A 23,585-nucleotide genomic window follows, 5' to 3' on the forward strand; every position below is an offset into this window, starting at 1 on the left:
GTTGTTGTAGAACGACTTTTATTTTGTAAAAGAAAACTTTTAAGTTACTTCTAGCTTCGCCTTTGACACAATCATCTCGCATTTCACATGATTTTCTTTTCATTCGTTTTAATAAATTAAAAGGGTACATTATGCATGCAATACCGCATTAGCCGTTGAGTTGTTCGTCTTCCACAAAAAGTATCAACACAAAATGTCCTTAAGAGTTCTGATGAAGCTGCTTGGAAAAGGACAGTTGGAGAATTAGTCACAGCATGAAGCGATGTACACGGTTGCATAGTACATGGAATTTCCTCATTTTAAAACAGCATGCTTTTTGTATTGCACATTACTGAAACTTTTGTATACTGACATTTTTGTATACTGAAACGTTTGTTGTTCCAAGTTGTCCCGTCGAGGATCGTAGTTTTTAATGAGAATGCAAGTATACAGCAAATAGCATCTCTCAAAGACATTATGTACATGTATGTATTTATTATAAAAATAATCACCAGCAAATATGTATCTTTTACTTTTTCCTATATTGAGATACATTTTTGACTTTTTCTTATTTTTTGTACATTTTTACCAAAGAAAAAAACATTTAACTGTTTTAATGGCCGGGTCGAGTTTAAACCCATGTTATTTAATCAAATAATGAGAATTGTAATTCAACTTAATTTAGAGGCAAAAATGTAGCCTCTTAATTTCTTACAAGAAGACAAAAGAAGAGTACAGGACACGTGCTTTTTTTCAGATCAGTAACAGAGACCTTTAGAAATTATATCTACACCATTCAAAGAACAAATGTTTTCTTTCCAGGGCATTCACAGGAAAAAGAGTTGTGGTAAATTTAAATTTTCAAGTCAATTCAGAAAATCTATTGGAATTCAGTTAATTAATTGTTAATAGAAAAGGAGATCCCCAATGTTTCAAAAGGGATACGACATGCTACACACAGTAGCAGTAACCCAACCTTCAGTTACCAAACCCTCACAGACTGGTCTGGGACTCTGGTGGGACAGAGGTCAATGGGCTAGAAAATCCCTCTGATTGTCTCAAGCAACAGAGCTGAATCTTAGTTCTGGTTCTTGGTTCTGGTTTTTAATGAACAGTGAGTAACTCCCCATTCAATCAGCCAACACTCAGTTTGGCCTGAATCACAATATGACAGAGAAGCATGCTCATAAACAACAGCAGATGTACTTGTATTCTTTTTTCTTCTTCTTCGTTTTGCAGTCTATTGTTTTCAGTCAGTGAACAAACTAGCATAAGAGACATAGATATGGGCAAGGAAATCAACTGGCTCTCTGAAAACAGCCAGTCAGTGCCCTAACCAGACAGCTGGAGCTAAATCATAATTAAGATCCTATCGTTTCAGAGGTTCTTAATTGTTTTAGAATGTTAAGGCACCACCTGCTGAGGGTGCTACAAATGTCACTGCAGTACATCGACTCTATTGGAGGGAATTACACTAAAACACAGCTAGCTATAACAAGTTAACTCTGCACATCTCTCTAACAATGCCTCAGAATACGCTGCCCCAAGAACTCCCTCTCCCAGGATGCACAGGGAGGGACCACCATCTCCATCTTGGTCAAAGCTCCAGTTTAGATGACCTATCCACCGCAGGGAAAACCTGGAGGGTGGTTGTGTCTCTGTGACCGACCGGGTTCGAACCCGGGCCTCCTGCACGCCAGAAGTGTGTATTAGTCCACTAAACTAAAGCCTAGGCATTGGATCGGTGAGCCAATGCAACTAGTCACCGAACCCCCTTGGGTACAACTGCATGCTTCTCATCTCATCGAAAACTCAAAAAACCCACAATTACTGAAGAAAAATTGTTGCTAGAAATAAACTGACCAATTAATTTCTTCCATTTCCATGTTCATGTATTTAAATACCCACAAAAAGTTCAGATGACGCACTCAAGTAATTAGACTGCACCTATTTTGCACCAATGTGTGCTCTCCCTCCTTAAACACCCTCTATTTTACACAGGGATATTACTACCAAAGGGAGCATTACTTTTTCAAGTCAGGGAAAACATGCCAGCTACACAGAGAATCAATGATCATGATGCAAAGGACCCTGGGAAGACACAATCCAACGTTAGTGGAGCAGCATGGACGGTCGTCCAATCACGAGGCTGGCCAGAGAGAAACACAGGAAGTAGCATTGACGGTCAACCAATCACGAGGCTGGCCAGAGAGAAACACAGGAAGCAGCATGGACGGTCAACCAATCACGAGGCTGGCCAGAGATGAGGCGAACTCTGATTGTTTGACACCCCTGCTTCTTGTTATAATACCTCTATGAGTCTGACACAACCGAATCAGAGTAGCGAAAAATACTGAGATATGCAAAGTATCGACTGTTGCCGAAGAAAGGCCAAGCTAGACAGGTGTTCAAATGGCACATACAGTATCTGACATGTGAAAGCACTTGTTAACAAAACAACCAAATACTCCACATGCTCCTCTCAGCAATCAGTTGAGGTCTGGAAAAAGACCACTGCCAGTCATGGTGGGGCAGGTCTAAGTATACAACTCCTCATGACAACAGACATGTACTGTAAGTGAATATATTGACGATACTAGCGAAACTCTCTCAGTCAGCATGCAAACAACTGAACGGTCTGGGGGCTCTTGGTAAGACTACCAGCTTTCAGCAGTGACTCCACCACTTGCTATGGCGACTCATGGGGGGGGATTGTGGGTACACAATTCTGAGCCCACAATATCTCTTACTGCTTTCCTCTTCAACCCATCTCTCTGTGTGGGAAACACAGGAACTAGGAAAGTCCCCTTGTGAGGAAAAGCAACTCAGTCATATGAGTTGTATTAACTCAGTTATGTAGCATTAGCATCATGTCCTTCTTCCTCATCCTTCCTCATCATTGCTTAACAGGGGTCCCTGCCAGTGCACAGGCAAGACAGAATGGGAAAGAGAGGTGATTGGAGATTTTGTTCAGGGGGGCGGGACTACTCCTCATCTAACGCCTGAAGTAAAACAAATAATCGAAAACAACAGAATTTGACACAATATTTTGAACGGGAACCATTTTGACTCTGTTGCCACCAGAGAGTTGACTTGAGGCCTATAAGGGTTGTGAAGCTGGGACGTCATTCGGGCTCAAAGCCTGTGCCGGGAGTCGTGGCTGTAGCTGCCCGGGGAGGAGCGGTTGCGGTGGGGCTTGTAGGAGTCTTGGTAGGGGTCCTGGTAGTCCTGGTGGTACGGGTCTTGGTCTCGGCTGTGCTGCGAGCCCGACGACATGCGGTTGCGTCCCTTGTGCGCCCGCTCGTTGTGGTAGTTCTCGTCGGCGGTCATCAGGTTGCGACGCTCGTTGGGCGTGGAGTGGTCTCCCGTGTGGTTGCTGTGTTGTCTCATTCTTTGAGTCTGCTGGTTCACCTCATACACACACAAACAACCCCTTTTTGTTACATTTCTGTATGTTACACGGGGCACTAATCAACTCATCTAACTTAGATTAACTGTCTCCCCTTAAAATGACATCACACTCCAAACTCAACATTTTTGGACAAACTTTGATTTTGGAGTGTAATGTCGCTTTAACCCCATAGCGCTGTAGCTATCTGTTTATGACCAACCTGCAGTCCAGAGATGGTGGTGGGGTAAGGAGTGAGGGCGGTGGGGCCCAGGTTGCGTCCCAGCAGGGGGTTGAGCGGCGTGGCCATGGAGGTGTGGGTGGCCTTCCAGTAGGCCTCCAGATACTCAGCTAAGTGTTCACACGCATCCTCCAACTGGTTCTCATCCAGGATGATGTCAAACATCTCCTATTAGAGGGGGTGAAGAGAGAGAGAGAGAAAGAGAGTGAGTGAGTGAGAAAGTGGGACAGAGAGAGAGAGAGGGAGAAAGAGAGTGAGAGTGAGTGAGTGAGAAAGTGGGACAGAGAGAGAGAGAGAGAGGGAGAAGAGAGTGAGAGTGAGCAAGTGGGACAGAGAGAGAGAGAGAGGGGGAGGAGAGAGGGAGAGAGAGAGAGAGAGAGAGAGGGAGGAGAGAGGGAGATATAGAGAGAGAGAGAGAGAGAGAGTGAGTGAGTGAGAAAGTGGGACAGAGAGAGAGAGAGAGAGAGAGGGAGAGAGAGAGGGGGAGGAGAGAGGGAGATAGAGCGGGAGTGAGAGAGAGAGAGAGAGAGGGAGGAGAGAGGGAGATAGAGCAGGAGTGAGAGAGAGAGGGTTTGGTGAAACAGGTGAGTAACGTGGCATTAGAGCTGAGCTGACTTGTTAGCTCCCTAAACTAATACCTAGGCTGTCTTGTGCTTCACAGAAAACCTGGGTTCAAACCCCGGTCAGTCACACAAACTGAATATTGTAATTTGTCACTTGATTGTTAATAGACCTTTTCAATGGCCCTGTCTTGAATCAACCTCAAGCAAACCTAGGGAGACATTGTTGGAGGTTAATGTAGAAAGAAGACACCTTGAAAAGGAGCAATGGGTGGTGTAGATTAAAGAGACAATATGGTGGGTGGTGTAGATTAAAGAGACAGTATGCTGGGTGGTGTAGATTAAAGAGACAATATGCTGGGGGGTGTAGATTAAAGAGACAATATGCTGGGGGGTGTAGATTAAAGAGACAATATGCTGGGTGGTGTAGATTAAAGAGATAATATGCTGGGTGGTGTAGATTAAAGAGATAATATGGTGGGTGGTGTAGATTAAAGACACAATATGCTGGGTGGTGTAGATTAAAGAGACAATATGCTGGGGGGTGTAGATTAAAGAGACAATATGCTGGGGGGTGTAGATTAAAGAGACAATATGCTGGGTGGTGTAGATTAAAGAGACAATATGCTGGGGGGTGTAGATTAAAGAGACAATATGCTGGGTGGTGTAGATTAAAGAGACAGTATGCTGGGTGGTGTAGATTAAAGAGACAGTAGGCTGGGTGGTGTAGATTAAAGAGACAATATGCTGGGTGGTGTAGATTAAAGAGACAATATGCTGGGGGGTGTAGATTAAAGAGACAATATGGTGGGTGGTGTAGATTAAAGAGACAATATGCTGGGGGGTGTAGATTAAAGAGACAATATGCTGGGGGGTGTAGATTAAAGAGACAGTATGCTGGGTGGTGTAGATTAAAGAGACAGTAGGCTGGGTGGTGTAGATTAAAGAGACAATATGCTGGGTGGTGTAGATTAAAGAGACAATATGCTGGGTGGTGTAGATTAAAGAGACAGTAGGCTGGGTGGTGTAGATTAAAAAGACAATATGCTGTTTGGTGTAGATTAAAGAGACAGTATGCTGGCTGGTGTAGATTAAAGAGACAGTGTGCTGTTAGAGAGTCACTCACCGGAGGACACTGGGCTAGTTTATCAGCTGCCACCAGCTGTACGTTCAGATGCTTGCTCTGGGACTTCCCTCTGGACTTGACCAGCCTCTGCAGAACCTAGACGGTGGGAAGACATTTAAATATGTGTTAGATAGTGTCAGACCTCTGTTCAAATGGTCCTGCTCTTTTCTAATGTAATGTTATATTCACACACGTTTTTTACGGGAACACTGCTTTTCACATCTTTAACCAGGTAAACCGGTCAAATAGAATCATTTAAAATAAAGTAATAATCTGTTAGATAGATTAAAGTGTATTTGTCTGATAACAATACACATGTATAACTCTAAAAGCCCTCCACTGATAAACCAATCAGTGTCTAAGCATGTTGACATTCATTTTCAAAAGAAGGTGGTCCCAGTGGCTCAATAGGTTATAGCGTACTGTATAATTGACAATGTTGACAGTTCTGTGAGTTGTTTTAGATGATGTTCCTGGTCATATAATAGTATTATTACCTATAGTAGACATGGATGTGTTTCAAATCACATGACCCTCCAGTCCCTACCTTGGGCGAGGAGACCTTGACATGGACGATGATGGGAGCCAACGAGGTCTTGAGCAGCTGGGCTGGGTGATTGATGGTGTCTGCGTCCAGGATCACCAGCTGTAGGGACCTGGCCAGCTCAAAGATCCTCTCTATCTCACTCTGCACCTCCGCTTGGGGAACGGGATGGAAACAACACAAGACTTTAGAATACAACTTTATTGTCCATTCAGGATGGACACTTTACTTCGGCATCACCGTACAAGAATCCTACACAGTGAAAACAGTCAGCCTAGTACACTATATATACGTAAACAAACGGTACACATTGAAAACAGTCAGCTCAGTACACTATATATACGTAAACAAACGGTACACACTGAAAACAGTCAGCCCAGTACACTATATATACGTAAACAAACGGTACACACTGAAAACAGTCAGCCTAGTACACTATATATAGGTAAACAAACGGTACACAGTGAAAACAGTCAGCCTAGTACACTATATATACGTAAACAAACGGTACACATTGAAAACAGTCAGCTCAGTACACTATATATACGTAAACAAACGGTACACATTGAAAACAGTCAGCTCAGTACACTATATATACGTAAACAAACGGTACACACTGAAAACAGTCAGCTCAGTACACTATATATACGTAAACAAACGGTACACATTGAAAACAGTCAGCTCAGTACACTATATATACGTAAACAAACGGTACACAGTGAAAACAGTCAGCCTAGTACACTATATATACGTAAACAAACGGTACACATTGAAAACAGTCAGCTCAGTACACTATATATACGTAAACAAACGGTACACACTGAAAACAGTCAGCCCAGTACACTATATATACGTAAACAAACGGTACACACTGAAAACAGTCAGCCCAGTACACTATATATACGTAAACAAACGGTACACACTGAAAACAGTCAGCCTAGTACACTATATATACGTAAACAAACGGTACACACTGAAAACAGTCAGCCCAGTACACTATATATACGTAAACAAACGGTGCATACTGAAAACAGTCAGCCTAGTACACTATATATAGGTAAACAAACGGTACACAGTGAAAACAGTCAGCTCAGTACACTATATATACGTAAACAAACGGTACACACTGAAAACAGTCAGCCTAGTACACTATATATACGTAAACAAACGGTACACACTGAAAACAGTCAGCCTAGTACACTATATATAGGTAAACAAACGGTACACAGTGAAAACAGTCAGCCCAGTACACTATATATACGTAAACAAACGGTACACACTGAAAACAGTCAGCCTAGTACACTATATATACGTAAACAAACGGTACACACTGAAAACAGTCAGCCCAGTACACTATATATACGTAAACAAACGGTACACACTGAAAACAGTCAGCCCAGTACACTATATATACGTAAACAAACGGTACACACTGAAAACAGTCAGCCTAGTACACTATATATACGTAAACAAACGGTACACACTGACTCCCATTCCTTCATTGCATTCCTAATACATTGATTCATTCAAGTGGTGTCTAGTATGGACACTGGAACGTAGCCAATGAATACTTTGAGCATTTGATTCAGCCTGTCTGGAGAGCCAGATGGGCAGAGTTTGCACTTTTGGGACTATTCCATTGATTCCAAGCTCAATCAAGCTAAATCATTCTTCTTTAGCCAGGTCTCATAGAGATGCTAGCTACAGAGAAGAGTAGGCAACCGTCTTCGATACACAAGGCAAACTCAAAAGACTCCTACAGTAAAATAGATGAATACATTATGGAGGTACATACCTAAACTGGACCTGGTGTTTGATCTCTCGATGATGGCCCGCTTACTGGGGTTATTCAGAACAGACCTCTTGGCTAATGATATATCTGCTGTGACTCGTGTGATAGATATCCTGAAATGGTCAAACAAAGACACCAATTTAGGCATTCGGTGGTTAAATACTGTAAACCTTATTTTGCAGACAGACACTCCTTTACTGAAGATCTATTCCATGTGAATTTCGAGGCCAATCTGTCTGGTAGGACTTCATAAGTCAATGTCATTTGAGTGGAACCAAGTTCAAAAATAAACAGACAAAATAAAAAAAGAAAGGAAGAGCACGCTTTCATTTTACCTGCCGTCAAATCTATGCTTGAGGAAGTCAAAGAGTGCTTTCTGCATCATATCCGTCACCTGTGGAGAAAGAGAAGCCAAAAGAGGAGAAATAGTGAAGAGAGAGAGAGAGTGAGGGAGAGAGAGAGAGAGACAGAGTGAAGACAGAGAGAGAGAGACAGAGAGAGAGAGAGACAGAAAGAGAGACAGAGAGAGAGACAGAGAAAGACAGAGAGAGAGAGAAAGAGAGTACGGTTCAAAAAGAGAACATTTAACTCTAACAGCATGACATTAAGCAAACTTCCTGGGAAATAATTTATCAACTGGGTGTTCCTCCTGGCCAGAGCACATGGTGCTAAGATGTCCCATGACGACAGCCTACGTGCAACAAACCATTTATCATTCTAACAATTCTATTCTAGTAGTTCTGATATTCAGTCATTTGATAGGGGGATACTGAAAATCATATCAAACATGCTATTTTATTTAATAGAGTTCTACCCTGATACTAAACAACTACAACTTCTACTGGATGAGTGCAATAGTAAAGCAGGATTTGGTGTCAATTCCATTATATATTTTTTTTTATTTAACTAGGCAAGTCACTATCAGTCAACTCACTAGATAGATTCATATTATGTTACTGAAATGCAATGGAAAATTCTCATAGTCAACAATAGACTAATTTCAGTCTAAAATGGATCTCCTGAAATGACTGAAGTTAAATGGTATCATGGAACTGGTCAGAGGCCTGCCAGTAAGGATGGTGGCCTATACAAAGATCCTTTAGTGGCTGGTTTAACAGCAATCTAGTCTAGACACACAGTGATGCTGCTTCCAGGGGTTCTCCTCTCTACTCGCTATCTCTCCTCTCTCGCCTCTCTTCTCTCTCCTCTACTCTCTATTCTCTCTCTTCTCTCTTCTCTCCCTTCTTTCCTTTCTCTACTCTCCTCTCCACTCTCTTCTCCTTTCTATTCTCTTCTCTTTCAGATTTTCAAACGTTGCTCTACTTCTGATGCTGACGCGTTTTCACCCAGAAGGTTGTTACCGTGGCAACAGAGCACACTATGGGATGAGGCGACTGATTGTGTTCCCTCCATGCAAGGAGGGAGAGAGAGAGCGAGAGAGAGAGGGGAGGAGAGGAAAGAAACTCCCTGTACTATGGTGTTCTGAGAATGACTAGAAAAAACATCAACAAAGCACCTCACTCAGCAGCCTAAATATAGACTCTAGTAGAGCTCTAACAGGCCTGTGTCAACACAACATTAGAAAAACATTGCCTGCATATAAACATGAATGATTATAAACATGAAGTCAATAGAAACATCATCCAGCCATAAGGAGATCTTCTCTCAATGAGATGTGATCATGACAGCCGCAACAACAATCATTTAACATGATGCACTGTTAATGTCATTCCACCAATGGGAGCTCTAGGATGGGCCCCGTGGGAGGAGTCAGAGGATGATCATGTGACTCGATGGCCGCCGCTGCTGCTGCTTACCTCATAGCCCTTGAGGGAGGGCCCCACCAGCACCACAGGCCTCATGGATGGCACCACGTCGTAAGGGGGGACGTGTTCAGTCTGTAACAGAGTAACAAAGGAATCAGTGGAGCAGGGGGACACATTGAGAGAATCTCAATTGCATTTCCTGGAACCCTCGCCTCTACTCAAAACTCATTGGATGAGAAGTCAGAGGGGAGGGACCTTTTACCTTCTCATCCAATGGGTTTTGAGAATGAGATGAGGAGAGAGGACGCGAGGAGTCAAGGAAATGCTATTGAGATTTTCCCACAGTAATAAAATGGGATAGATGCACACCACAGTATGGGATGTATGGATCATTGGGACAGCACAATCTGACTCAAATCTATTTCAAATGTTTGTTTTTCTTTACCTTTATTTAACTAGGCAAGTCAGTGAGTGGAATGTTAGATGGGATGTTAGAAGGGTAGGATGAGATGTTAGAAGGGATGTAGGATGGGATGTTAGAAGGGATGTAGGATGGGATGTTAGATGGGATGTAGGATGGGATGTTAAATGGGATGTTAGATGGGAAGTTAGATGGGAAGTTAGATGGGAAGTTAGATGGGAAGTTAGATGGGATGTAGGATGTGAACTGTACTATTGTAATGTAGACAGCTATAGTTGATTGAGACAGTTTGGTATTACCATCACCCACTTACCACTTTTTGTTTCTGCTTTCCTGTGAAGTAAAACCAAACAGAATTGTCAATGTCTTGTATTGTATTGTGTCACCATAACTTGTCAGATCAGAGACCTGATGATCCTGTACTTCATTTGGGGAATTTACAGTAAATACATTTTCAACCGAGGATTATAACTGACACACAAAATAAACATATACCCTTTAGATTCATCATCAAACAACATATAAACATGATCCTAATATCCTATGAGGCATATTCACAAAGTCACATGACTGAAGTTCAGGGGGGTCAAAGTCTTGTGGATGGGTTCACCCTGTGGTAAGCCAAGTCTCAGAGCGCCTGCAGTCCTCAACTGGAGGAAGAGGATGGGAGAATACACTATATATATATACACACTATGGATCCACAACCCAGCAGGCAAAAGTTGGTATGGAATGTTATAACGGCATCATATTCTGGTTGTAAACTGGTTTTCTTGTTGTTGAGAAGTCTGATAACTGGATTACAACCAATGTTACATTGACATCATATTCTGGTTGTAAACGTTCATACTTTGGTTGATATCTGTTCAGATTACAACCAGTTAAAGACGTCTTTCTCTGATTGCTAAAAAGACGTCCAGAAAAACATCCTTTTACAACCATAATACAACTTGACCATGATGTCACAAAAAGACGTCACAATGATGTTGTTGCAACCAGTTTTGCCCGCTGGGAATCATTTATCTTAGGTTCTATGGAGAGACATGGGAAGGCTTAAACACTAAGCAATTCTTGCTCTACGTCTCACGTTGCCTTACGTTTGCCTTGACAAAGTTTTCTAGTTCTTCTCTAACCTAGCAGAGGGCCAGTAGGGGCGGACAACGTCCCCCCATCATGTCTAAGAGGCTCTCACCTGCAGAGGAGATGAGGGGTCTGATCGAGGCGGACACCTCATCCTCTACACTTGAGGAAGAATTGCCTCCAGACTTACTGGAAAAGACAAGAGGGGGATAAAAAGAAACACAAGAATCACAGAATTAATGTGGTGAACGGCGACGGGGTTCTAAATGCAGAATCCAGGCCTTATAGGGTGAATGAACGACTCGAGGTGAGCCTCTCAACTCATCCCAAGTCTAGTCCTCTCATTACGCTGAATTAGTGTTAAAACTGAACAGGCCTAGTGCAGCGAATGGCTCTGAAGGCTAGTACGCACACGAGACAAACCACTGGTGACGGGCACTTCCAGAGCGATTAAACAGACAGAGCAGCTAGGTCGCTAGAAGAGCCAAAGCATTACTGATTATTAAGGTCAGAGACCTTATAAATATTTAGATTGTTCTATTCTGGATATGGATGCAGAGAAATGTAATTATTCTAAATTATCTGTAACACTTCCTATGAATAACCTCTTTATAACGCATCATAAGCACATTTATAACCAAATTAGTTGTACTAATTTGACTAATTTGTCATAACCGAATCAGTTTTACTAAACTTTGAATAGCACTGCTGGCCCCTTCATAACCCCCTTCCCTGGGTAACAAGCCTATAGGTCTCTGGACTGAGCGAGAGAGGACAGGTGATGGGCTGCCTTACCCTTGGACTCGCCCTCTCTTCTGTTCCTGCTGGATGCGGATGTTCTCTAGCTTTAGGGGACTGGGGATGAAGCCGATCTCACAGCCCTCCTTGACCAGCCGGCCAATCCACCAGTCGTTGTTGAACTTCTGGATGGGTTGGAGGTGTGGTTGAAAAATTAGTTTCAGTGCGTTTAGACAGGCAGTCCAATTCTGATATTTTTTTCACTAATTACCAATCAGATCAGTTCTGAAAAAGATCTGATGTGATTGGTCAAAAGACAATTAGTGGAAGAAAAGATCAGAATTGGGCTGCCTGTCTAAATGCAGCCAAAATGACATGAACATAAGGAAATAAGCAGTTTTATCTAGTTTGAACAGACAGTGAGTGTGTTTCAGAACACAGGTACGAAATTCAGTGTATATGCCTTGCTGTTGTCATGACTGTCCACGAGACTGTCCACAGACCCCCTCTCACCCGCAGAGGGGGGTAGGAAATAACTAGACGAGATTAACAACTCAAGTCCTGTTGTAAATCAAGGGGAGAAGATTCAGGTCTCCCTCTCCAAATTCACCATAGGGTTGTGCTTTGTCTCAACAGACCTTTTTCCCCGCTGAAACTCTAACATGTTCAAAAGCAACTACTGGAACAATATTTATAACATAGAACGTGGGGAATGGTCAGAGGTGATCTATAGAACACTAATGTCATTTTGTTTGTTATTTTGTGATGTCATTCAAAATGTTATAAAGGAAATACTGTAACTTGGAAAGTATATCCACTACAAGTAAGTTTCCATACTATGCATTGTGCATGTAATATGAACAATTATAAGTGTTTATGTTTTAAGAGAGGGATGTGATTCAAGAAGCTATAAGAGATCATTGTTTTACATAACTTTGTACAAGTGACAAGTCATGCCCCCGAGTGTAGTCTGAGTGTGTCAACATGACGGAACCGCCCCTTTCGAACAAACTGTATAAATGAACATACTAGACCAGAAAAGCATCAAGCTGCAGCTTTACGTTTAAAGTGGTTTGAACTGTGAATCTCAACACGAGGTAGAGACGATAGTCCCCTCCCGGACAATCACTGGTACGGCTGATTAGCTGTTCTAAGTAAAGTATCTTCGAAAGCGAATTTAAGTAGGACCATTATACTACTCTGCTCCAACCATCATATTATGCTACTCTCATATCACCCCAATGGGAGCCATCGACATGGCTGGCTAGCCTATCTTCAAAGAAGCATCTTCAAGAGCTGATGGAAGGAAAATAAACGGTGTAGTTCTGCGCAGGACTACAGGACAAGTCACCTGATACCAGACAACTACAGAGAAGAACAACAGTAGAACACTTGTTGGAACCCTTTTGGACAATCAGAGCCTTACAAGCCTGCCACGAAAAGCCCAACTCCTTTTGCAAGGCGACCCTGTCCACCGAGAGATCCGGCAAACCAAGCGGGTGGCGGTTCATGTGCAAAGTATATGGTTACTGTAAGTGAGAGTAGTTTCTGAAAGTACCAATGTTAAGTGTCTCTGTCCCCCCCCTCTCCCTCCATTTCTTTTGTAACAAGCAGCCACGTTGTTCTCATTCCGCTAGGGACCTGTTTTGAACGTATTAGGTTTCCAGTCAATAATCGATGCAAAGTGTGCATGTTTATCCTGTGTTCTCATTTAATTAGCTAGTAAATAAATAATTAAACCAATTTGTGTAGTACTGAATCATAAGTTAGGCTGGGGTTTTTGCAGATGCAAGGAGGTTACGACTGTTCAGAATGATGATATGATACGAGGTTATGATTAATAAGTTGACTGTTTATAGATGTGATAGGTAAAGACCTTTAGAGTTTAATTCGGGAGAAGGTAACTCTTTAAAGAACCGCTCTCGTGGTGCCCCAGATCCTAATGAGTTAATTGTTACATTACTAATTTCATCGGATAACAATTAAACATAGTTAGGTAATTAGATAAATGTCATCAGATTAATGTTAAAGTCAAGTCACGACACTGTTGTAATAGTGGTTGATAACGGCCCTGGGTCAAATACATATCAAATTCAGGAGGTTGGTGGCACCTTAATTGAGGAGGAAGGGCTCGTGATAATGGCTGGAGTGAAATGAGAGGTATGGTATCAAATACATCAAACACATGGTTTCCAGGTGTTTTATGCCATTCAAATGGCTCCGTTCCGGCAATTATTATGAGCCGTCCTCCCCTCGGTAACCTCCGTTGATACTGATTGCTATGCTTAATCTAGTTTGTCTGGTACAATGGTATAGTCCGAAAACTACACACTCCGACCTAAATCATTTGACATTGAAAAGTATTTCACAAATGTATTTAATCAAAATCTGGTTGATTGTGTGCCACAGTTCAACCTTGCCTCTAAAAACATTACCTCGCCTTTAAAAACATTACCTCCTTTATGTGAAGGAAGTCCTTAGCATCGAATGAGATGGCAGTTGCTGGCACCGGCACGTCCTCGTCCAATGCTCCACAGTAGCTGACGTTGGTCTTCACAGCAAAGGCCACGGCTTTAGCCTTTGGGAGAGAGATAGGGACAAGAGGGTCAGTCAGAGAGCCGCACAGTATGAACTTAAGTTAACATGAATGAACTATGACTTACAAGGCTAAATAAAGCCTTCATAAACTATTTATAATGCATACATGGATGCTTCACAAATCATTTATAAGCAAATGTCATACAATAAGTATAACAGATGCTATAACAGATGCTTACATCTGGTGCTTTGCCAATTGTGGCATAACCCTTCTGCCATCCTTTACATAGTAGTCTTCTTGCTGCACAAGTCCAGGTACTACCCTCATATTTCACTTAACACTTTTAAAAACGTTTTATCCCTACTGAACACAACCTAATGAGGTATTTCTCTCTCTGGGTCTCACCTTGGCTCTCTCCAGCTGCACGGTGGCCTGCTGCTCCTTCTGCTCTCGGGTCTGGACCGGGGCCTGGGTCCCCGGGCCCCCTTGGCTCGGGCTCTGGCCCTGGACCTGCCCCGGCACCTCCCGCTCCTCCTCCAGAGAGACATCCGAGTCCGATGGTCTGCTTGTGTAGGAATCAGCTGAGCCCTGCAATAAAACAGGACAGGGACAGACAGGAAGACAGCAGCTGTCACTATGATCACACAGCCAGCGTCACCGTCACCAGGCCGTCAACAGGTGGAGGAGGTTGTAGCAAGACGTAACTGTATCCAGTTTATCTTACTAAACAGAGGTGATTTGGAATTGATTGATTCATTGATTGATTGAATTTATTTTGGGGGGGGCATTTTCTACTCTTCTCACCCACGTACTATAGTCTTACCACTCACTTTTGAGACTTCTTTCAGTGAGAACTTGAAACTGCCTATGGAGGTTATAAGTTTCAAATGATTTGGAAGACTATTTCAAAGAATGGCAGCTGATTACAAATACCACTATTTAATACCACTATTAAATACCACTATTTAATACCACTATTAAATAAATAAAAAAACAACGTCAGTTTCACTCCTTCTAGTGGAATAGTTACAGTTATCCCGGACCAAGTTAAAGTAGTTACATAGGTACCTGGGGACAATACTGTTGGTCTGTGGACAAGCTTATGTACGAGACCCACTTTAATCTGAGAGACTCTCTCCTCTACTTTGACCTATCTGAGGCCTTCAAAGTGGGAATGGTCAAGATGAGTACGTGCTGGAAGTTTCAGAATAATCCTGACTAATATATTCTGAGATGTCTGCAGTTTATTTTTAATTATCTTGGGGGCACTATTGTACCAGGAAGAGCATGCATAGAATCACAGTCTTGTGATGAGGTAGCACTGCCTGAGACTTGATTGCCCAGATGTTTGATTACCACCGGTTACACATTTCCACATTACCACCGGTTGGTTACACATTACCACCGGTTACGCTCATATGTGAACACAGTGGCCCGTAGGTAGCCAGACTGACCAGGAAGGGAAAGGGGGGATACCTAGTCAGTTGTACAACTGAATGCATTCAATTGAAATGTGTCTTCCGCATTTAACCCAACCCTTCTGAATCAGAGAGGTGCGGGGGGCTGCCATAATCGACATCCACGTCTGCGGCACCCGGGGAACAATGGGTTAGAGGGGAGAACGACAGATTTTTACCTTGTCAGCTCAGAGATTTGATCCAGCAACCGAAACCCAACGCTCTAACCACTAGGCAAACTGTCCATGAAGGTTGGCTGTGACATGTCTGGAGCGTGAGTTAAAGTACTGCCCCAAGCCACAGAGAGTGACTCTACTAAAGATGGGGAATTGGGGAACAACGTTAACTCAAGTCAGGGAAAAAACTGTGTGTGTGTGTGTGTGTGTGTGTGTATGTGTGCTACCTGAGTGCCTGTGTATGTGTGTCAATATCACTTTAGGAACGTAGAAAGTCTCGCAGTCTGCTAAAAATCCACAGACGCTAGTCATAGTACAGCACTTTTTACAACAGACAAGCTATTTCTTGGGCTTACTTCAGCACGGGCTTTATTGAATTGTGTGGGCCAATCACAAAATGCCAGGTCTGGGAAACAAAAAACGAGGAGGTTTGCTTATTTAGAAAGATAAGTGATTGCTCTGGGGGAAAAAATAAATTGCACCTTGAGTCAATGCTATTAAGAAACAGATGCTGATATAAATTCCTCGATCACATTAAGGTTCTGTGATAAAAGTACTATGAGCCTAATTATTAATCACAATCATGAAATGTTTTTGTTTTTACCGGGTGTAACCTTTATGACACAAACACATGACACAAATCAACCTGCACTGCTCTTGTTAAAAGTATTTCTGTTATTAATAGTAAAAGCTCCCTGTTTTCACACTCTTGTCTTATAACGGTGTGCTATTTTTGAAGCACTCACAAGCACCCAACTGACATACAGAATATTATAAGAACACCCTGTTAGAACATCCCCCCCCCCCCCCCCCCCCCACACACACACACATACTACCACCCAGCTCTTCTAGTGTTTTTGTAAACATTTATTCTCACGCCCCCCTCGACAAATACTATATTCCTTTATATATATTCATTATGTATCTTAATAAATAATTATAGCCGGTTGCTGATCAGCCGATATATAAAAAAATGGATAACGGGGTATATGAGTAGTTAGATGGGTGCATTTTGGGGTACAGAATCTCTTCGCGGCCATATTGTATGACTGCCGGGCTTCCAACGGAGCACTGACATGTGACTCATGTCTATCTGACTCCAGTATATGACATCACAACGCACGCTCCTCTCTGTCCTCAGCAGCAGAAATACAACACACTGCTGTTGCCGGGTGTAAAAATAGAAGCTTTGGCCCTTTAAACAAAGGCAGTAAATGCAGCAGGGCTATACCCTACAATTGGAGAGGCTGTGATATGAGGATACATTATACAATCATAACCTCACGCAGGGAGCGAAACGGCCCTCTGGGGGAAAGGAATTAGCATTTACACACTGCTCTTCTCTCGCTATATAATGCTATCTCCATCTTTGTGCTCCTACGTCTGCTGTGCATTAAATGGATGGCTACAGTGTACATTGTATAGCTATCATCAGCACATATCATATGATGCAGCTATTCAGATGCATTGGGCTGACGCTGACAGACACATATTGCTACTTATTCTTATACACATCATCACTAATTACACTCTCACGACTGTGCGCACACACACACACAAACACACACACACACACATTTGACGCTGTCTTCTCCTTACAGTGAAACCCACCCCAGTCACCCCCCCCCCCCCAGCGGAGACCACGATCATTCTATCTACAGCATGAGACCGTCAGCTTACCTACAGTAAGCCCTGTGTTTGTGTGTGCACCACAGCTGAGCCACCTCCATCGACAAACACACACACACACGCTCAAACACACACACACTCAAACACACACACACACACGATCTGAAGCTAAACCCCCCCACCACTCACCGCCTCCGAGTCTTCAAATCCATGCAGGTACAAATTGTCATACATGGAGGTCTGCTATTTCCAAAAGCACCTCTAGAAGAATAAAAGGAAGAGGGGGAAAAAACGAGAGAGCGGAGGAGGAGGCTGTAGTGGAGGAGGGGGAGCAGGCGGAGGAGGAGGAGGAGGGGGGAGCCACCACAGAACACGGGATGGATGGGGGGATGACGGTAAAAAATAAATCCCTCCTTTTTCGGCTGGAAGAGGAGAAGGGGTAGTAGCAGTAGCAGAGCCAGCCTCTTTGGTTTCCCCTAGGCCTGCTTGGTTTCGCCTAGGCCTGCTTGGTTTCCCCTAGGCCTGCTTGGTCGATGGTTGTGCGTTAGCCTGAGCCTGGATGCTACTGGCTCACATTATAAGGCAGAGAGGCTCTCCCTAGAGGCAGCCCAATCCTGGCATTTCATCAGCCCTTCCAAACACACCGAACGGAGCAGCATAGAGAATCCTTCCTCAATATCAGCACCCGATGACAAAGCCAATGTGCAGCAAGTCGATTGGCTGTGCAGCAAGCCGATTGGCTGTGCTGCCCTCCACTCAGCTTGGACGCACACGCACTCTCTCCTTGACTGAGGGAGTATAGGAAGAGGGGGATGACAGCAGCATCATTCTCTCTCTCTCTGTCCCCTCCTCTTTCTCTCTCTACCCATCTTTCTATCTCTCTCCCCTCTTTCTCTCTATCCATCTATCTCGTTCTGTCCATCTCTCTTTGTCCCCTCCTCTCTTTCTCTCTATCCATATATTTCTCTCTCTCTATCAATCCATCTCTCTCTGTCCCCTTCTCTTTCTCTCTATCCATCCATCCATCAATCCATCTCTCTCTCCCCTCTTTCTCTCTATCATCCATCTTTCTCTCTCCCCTCATCTTTCTCTCTCCCCTCTTCTCTCTATCCATCTATCTCTTTCTCTCTATCTATCTCTCTCTCTCTCCCTTCTTCTTTCTTTCTATCCATCTCTCTCTCTCTCCCTTCTTCTTTCTTTCTATCCATCTCTCTCTCTCTCTCTCTTCCAGTGTATAGGCTATATATAATTGACTTAGTCCAAAATGGTTTGCTGTACCACAATGTATTGCATGTTATAATTGTAAGCTTTCATTCTGATAGTTACATTATCATGTTGATGCTTATTTAAGTGTATCCGTTTCTAAAATAAACAAGGGGCAAAAGACAAATAAGAAAATAGCAGTTTCATAAAACCTACTGGACCTTCTTATGGAAAGACACACTAGTAGAAATAGTTGAAATAAAGACATTGGCCTGTAGATATATTTTGTACAGTATTTATATTATAAAAATATATGTAAGTGTATCTGCATAATAGGTTCATGAAATAATAACAAAATTATGAGTGCTGGACAACCCTCCTCCTAGAGAGATAGGCACAGTAAGCTTTTGCTCCAGCCTTGATGAAACATCATTGTACTAATCAGCAGCTCATCAGCTCCTTGATTAGCTGAATCAGCTATGTTAGAGTGGGGTTGGAGAAACAACCTGCATACTCTGTTGCTCTCTATCTCTCTAGAACAGGGGTGGGAAATTCCAGTCCTCGAGGGCCTGATTGGTGTCACAGTTTTGCTCCAGCCCCAGCTAACACACCTGACTCCAATAATCACCTAATCATGATCTTCAGTTGAGAATGACATTTGATTAATCAGCTGTGTTTGCTAGGGAAGGAGAAGAAGTGTGACACCAATCAGGCCCTGGAGGACTGGAGTCGCCCAACCCTGCTCTAGAAGGATCTGTCCTGGGGCTCCACAATGAAGGTGATTTGTTTGGTTTCCCCAGGTCAGCAACATATGGATGACTGAACGGTTGACTGATTTCCGAGTGACTGTTCTCTGGCTGTCCCCTCATCCTGGTTAGATGTTAACTGCCTGCTGTAGTATGTCTCAAGGATCAATTCATGGTTCAATTCAACTGGACGATGTAAAAGCACTACTCAGATGCTTCCAAGAAGTGTGTCCTTGTGTTTGTGTGTCTGTTTGTGACTGAATCTGTCTCTCTGTCAGTGTGGGTTCTCATCCCAGAAAGTTGTGTTTCATTCCAGAAAGTTGTCCACTCCCCTATGCCCTTGGTCACTCCCCATCACAGATCCGAGAAGACATGGCTAGGTGTAAGCTAGCAATAACTCCAGCTAGTTTCCGCCATATTGCTTTCACCTATCCAGTCCTATCAGATCTGTGAATAGGTAGAAAACGAGGACACAGGGAATGGAACATCTTTCTGGAATTTAACCCATCCCAGCCTACCTGTGGTATAGGGTGAAGTTGCCCCTTTACGCTGATCTTCAGTCAGTTTTGCATTTCCCCCACTAATGGTAAAGGTTAGAATTGGAGGAGGGGAAGCTGATCCTAGATCTGTCCCGAGGGGAAACCCCGGAGCCCTACCTGTCTGAGGATGAAGCTAGTGGAGGTGGTGCTGCCATCAGACCTCTTCAATCGGCTTCGCCTGGAGTAGGTCCCTCGGTTCACCTGTGTGGGATCAGACAAACAGCACAACCAACCAAGTCCTTCTCAAGGGGAATCAAGCTAGAGAACAACAGAAACATGAACAGAAAAAAACAACAATACATAATGGTACAGTACACAGCAGTTGCTGATGGAATTGCTTTCCATGTTACATCTTACTATATTCCATAGTTCTATTCTATTCTGTTCTATTCTATAACTTGGTATGTGTACTCCGAGTCAGTATTCATGTCATAAGAATGAATTCCCCTCAACCATGACCACAAATTGGGGAAAACATTATTTCCCATTGACCCCCAATGTAAAAGAGTCAACTTAGTCATAAGTTGTTATACAGAAATAACAAAACAATCTGAAGAGCTGCTGTGGTGTTCAATGTACAAGTAACCAGGTCAAAAATCCTGACCTATGGTTTGCAATGCTCCCATGTATGGAAAACGAGCTTGCGAGAAGACCTCTGTGGCTTCAGGCTATTCACTGTGGAAGAGTGGGAAATTGTGGAGACCCAGTGTCCAAGTAGACTACACGTAGCTATGTGTGTCGATAACATTTCATCACAGGTAAGACATTTAACTTGTTTAGTAGTCCGTTTTTATCTCCACTCACTACTTCTAGATTTATATTCCATTTCTTTGTGTTGTTGGTCTTGGATAGCTTAATGTTCTGGTTGGTAGCTAGCTAGCACTCAGTCACATGGCTAACGTTAGCGACATAGGACCATGCCTCAGGACTACCTGGCATGATGACTCCTTGCTGTCCCCAGTCCACCTGGTCATGCTGCTGCTCCAGTTTCAACTGTTCTGCCTGCGGCTATCGAACCCTGACCTGTTCACCGGACGTGCTACATTGTCCCAGACCTGCTGTTTTCAACTCTCTCGCTCTACCGCACCTGCCGTTTCAACCTCTGAATGCCTGGCTATGAAAAGCCAAGTGACATTTACTCCTGATTTACTGACCTGTTGCACCCTCTACAACCACTGTGATTATTATTTGACCCTGCTCGTCATCTATGAACGTTTGAACATCTTGTAGAACAATCTGGCCTTAATGGCCATGTACTGTTTTAATCGCTACCCGGCACAGCCAGAAGAGGACTGGCCACCCCTCAGAGCCTGGTTCCTCTCTAGGTTTCTTCCTAGGTTCCTGCCTTTCTAGGGAGTTTTCCCTAGCCACCGTGCTTCTACATCTGCATTGGTTGCTGTTTGGGGTTTTAGGCTCGGTTTCTGTATAGCACTTTGTGACATCTGCTGATGTAAAAAGGGCTTTATAAATACATTTGATTGATTGATTGATGAGGGAAGCTCTACAATATTACGTTTTTCTAAGTAGTGAGAATGCTTGGGAGCAGGCAATGTTGAAAATCTATCTATTCTATATATTGATGTCAGGAGATTCCTGTCGCATTTGTCCTCTGTGATCCTGTCAGCCTATGGAAGACTGTGTGTGTGTGTGTGTGTGTGTGTGTGTGTGTGTGTGTGTGTGTGTGTGTGTGTGTGTGTGTGTGTGTGTGTGTGCGCGCGCGCGCGCGCGCAAATGTGTGCCGTGCACGTGTTGTGGGTGTGTGTGTGAGTGCATGGGGCAGGGGGGTCTCAGTGTGAAAACTGTCAGAGCAGCCCGGTGACATCGCCCCCCATAGGGCAGACATGACACTGGCGGCAACATGACACCTACAGGCCAATTACAACCCCCCAATCACAACCCCCCACTCTGTCTCTAGCCAGCCAATGTCATCCCAACATAGGAGAGATGTAACTTACTGTAGATCTGTAGTAGTACTAGTAATGTTATGTAGGCTAGTAATATGTCCACAATAACATTGAAATTCAAGGAAACATAATGATCTATAAGGGTTGCAAAATTCTGGCAACTTTCCCTAAATCCCCAGGTTTTCCCCAAAATCCTGGTTGGAACATTCCTGGAATCAGGAGGGAATATGCAGGAAATCCAAAAACCTCCAACCAGGATTTATGAAAAACCTGAGGATTTTGGGAAGATTTATGGAAATGTTCAACCCTATCTATAATGAAGACTTTCACTGTTTCCGACTTTCATTAGCAAGTCTCTAAAAGGGCCAAATATAGGCCTATCCTGAACCTCTAAGGGGCAGGTTAATTATCTAGCAGTGATTTGCTCCACTTATGGCTAAGTCTCCAGAGTTAGTAGCAATGGCACTATTAAAATATCAGAACCTACTTTTCCCATGAATCTACACCAAATAGGGCCATCTTAACTGGGTCACGTTAGTCACTGGGTGTCCCTTTGTCTTGTATTGCATCTTGCTGCGGTGTGGCCATAATTAGGTGAAAACACTTGGTTAGAAATCACATAGGCTAGGGGAGGAAATAACACGTTACATGTTTCATAAAACCAGCAAAAAAAAAGGGCATGCTGTCTGCTAAACATCTTCCCAAATGTGACTTATAGCACATGTATTACTTAGTCTAGTAATTACTAGGTGAAGCTAGGATATTTTGGACACTCTTCTTTGATTTAAAACAACATTCAGTAGCCTAGACACTAAATGTTGAGATTGTATGATAAAACATTCCAAAACAGCATGAGGCACGGTGTGTAGTAAAACAAGGAATTCAAAAAGTGCCAAAGTTGCTTTGCTTGAAAACAAAACTGTTTGAGGAGAATAGTTACAGTAACTGTCTATCTTCTCCCGTTGGTGTGACCTACCTGAAAGCTGGTCGCTTGGATGCCCTCGCCGATCTTATTCCGAATGTAGATGTGTCGAGACTGCATTTCGGCCAGAACATCGGTCCAAATGGGTGGTTGCTGCCTCTCTGGCCCAGCCCAGTGGAAGTGTGGTGGAGTGTGGTGTACTTGCTCCAGCTTCAAGCCCCTGCAATATCCTCTGGTACTTGTCGAACAACACGTCTGTCCTGCTTTTTACCTTGTGACAGGTGCTCACGGCGCGCGCGCACTGTCTGCAACTGCTGCTTCGCGCCACTGCAACTCGCTCGAGCCACTCAACAGCGGAAGTGAGAGAAGATTACTTTTCTTTACATCTTCACTGGATAAAATATGGCTAGCAGCGTCTTTTGGGATTTAATCCCTTTGTGCGCGTCAATGGGTTTATTCTTGTAAAAAAAAGCTGTACATTTTGTCACTAGGCTAATTATTATCGGTTTGCCGAAGGCATCTTCCTAAACAATTGACAATCCCTTGTCTGTTTCAGCGCAAAGCGGCCCTGCCACTTGCTATAAAGCTGAGAGATGGAGCTGTGGAATTGTAACATAACCATGCTCAAAGTCATAGACAGGTTGTATGGATACAAGGACTGACAGTCCATCCATGAGATCAACATGATTGTTTTAAACATAGGCTATAGGTAGCCTAAACTGGTCCCCTGGCTAATCGCGCATCTATAGATGGGAGTGCCCTTAGTGCCAACGAGATGAACCTGAGGAGACATTGTTTACAAATGTCTGAGGATGACAAACAAACAATAGGCATA

The 23,585-nt window shown here is 43.3% G+C and overlaps 1 protein-coding gene across 3 annotated transcripts; it reads right to left on the reverse strand.

Moving 5' to 3' along the window:
• cacnb4b (calcium channel, voltage-dependent, beta 4b subunit) lies at window positions 1-23,064 on the reverse strand. Of its 3 annotated transcripts, XM_071330583.1 has the most exons (14): window positions 22,805-23,064; window positions 20,042-20,125; window positions 14,580-14,762; window positions 14,091-14,213; window positions 11,693-11,820; window positions 11,010-11,086; window positions 10,131-10,150; window positions 9,448-9,528; window positions 7,966-8,024; window positions 7,634-7,743; window positions 5,842-5,993; window positions 5,295-5,390; window positions 3,591-3,776; window positions 1-3,390 (listed from the first exon to the last, which is right to left on the reverse strand). In XM_071330583.1, the coding sequence occupies exons 1-14, from the start codon at window positions 22,868-22,870 to the stop codon at window positions 3,115-3,117; spliced, it is 1,641 nt and encodes a 546-aa protein (XP_071186684.1). In that variant the 5' UTR covers window positions 22,871-23,064; the 3' UTR covers window positions 1-3,114. The 3 variants fall into 3 exon arrangements, with proteins under 3 accessions (XP_071186684.1, XP_071186685.1, XP_071186687.1); XM_071330584.1 differs by lacking the exon at window positions 11,010-11,086 and having other exon boundaries at window positions 1-3,392; window positions 3,590-3,776; window positions 10,131-10,149; window positions 22,805-23,058; XM_071330586.1 differs by lacking the exons at window positions 20,042-20,125; window positions 22,805-23,064 and adding an exon at window positions 17,626-18,224.
• Window positions 23,065-23,585: the final 521 nt, after the last annotated feature.

The sequence above is a fragment of the Salvelinus alpinus genome, chromosome 10 (genome assembly GCF_045679555.1).
Source record: "Salvelinus alpinus chromosome 10, SLU_Salpinus.1, whole genome shotgun sequence".
In the NCBI taxonomy this organism is placed as follows: Eukaryota; Metazoa; Chordata; class Actinopteri; order Salmoniformes; family Salmonidae; genus Salvelinus; species Salvelinus alpinus.

Excerpts from the sequence above, each read along its gene's own strand:
- cacnb4b (XM_071330583.1), bottom strand. The coding sequence starts at position 22,870 with ATGCAGTCTCGACACATCTACATTCGGAATAAGATCGGCGAGGGCATC. Across the intron at positions 11,087-11,692 it reads AAGAGAGGGCGAGTCCAAGG|TAAGTCTGGAGGCAATTCTT; the intron begins GTAAGGCAGCCC and ends TGTCTTTTCCAG. Across the intron at positions 8,025-9,447 it reads CCTCCCTCAAGGGCTATGAG|GTGACGGATATGATGCAGAA; the intron begins GTAAGCAGCAGC and ends CTTTCTCCACAG.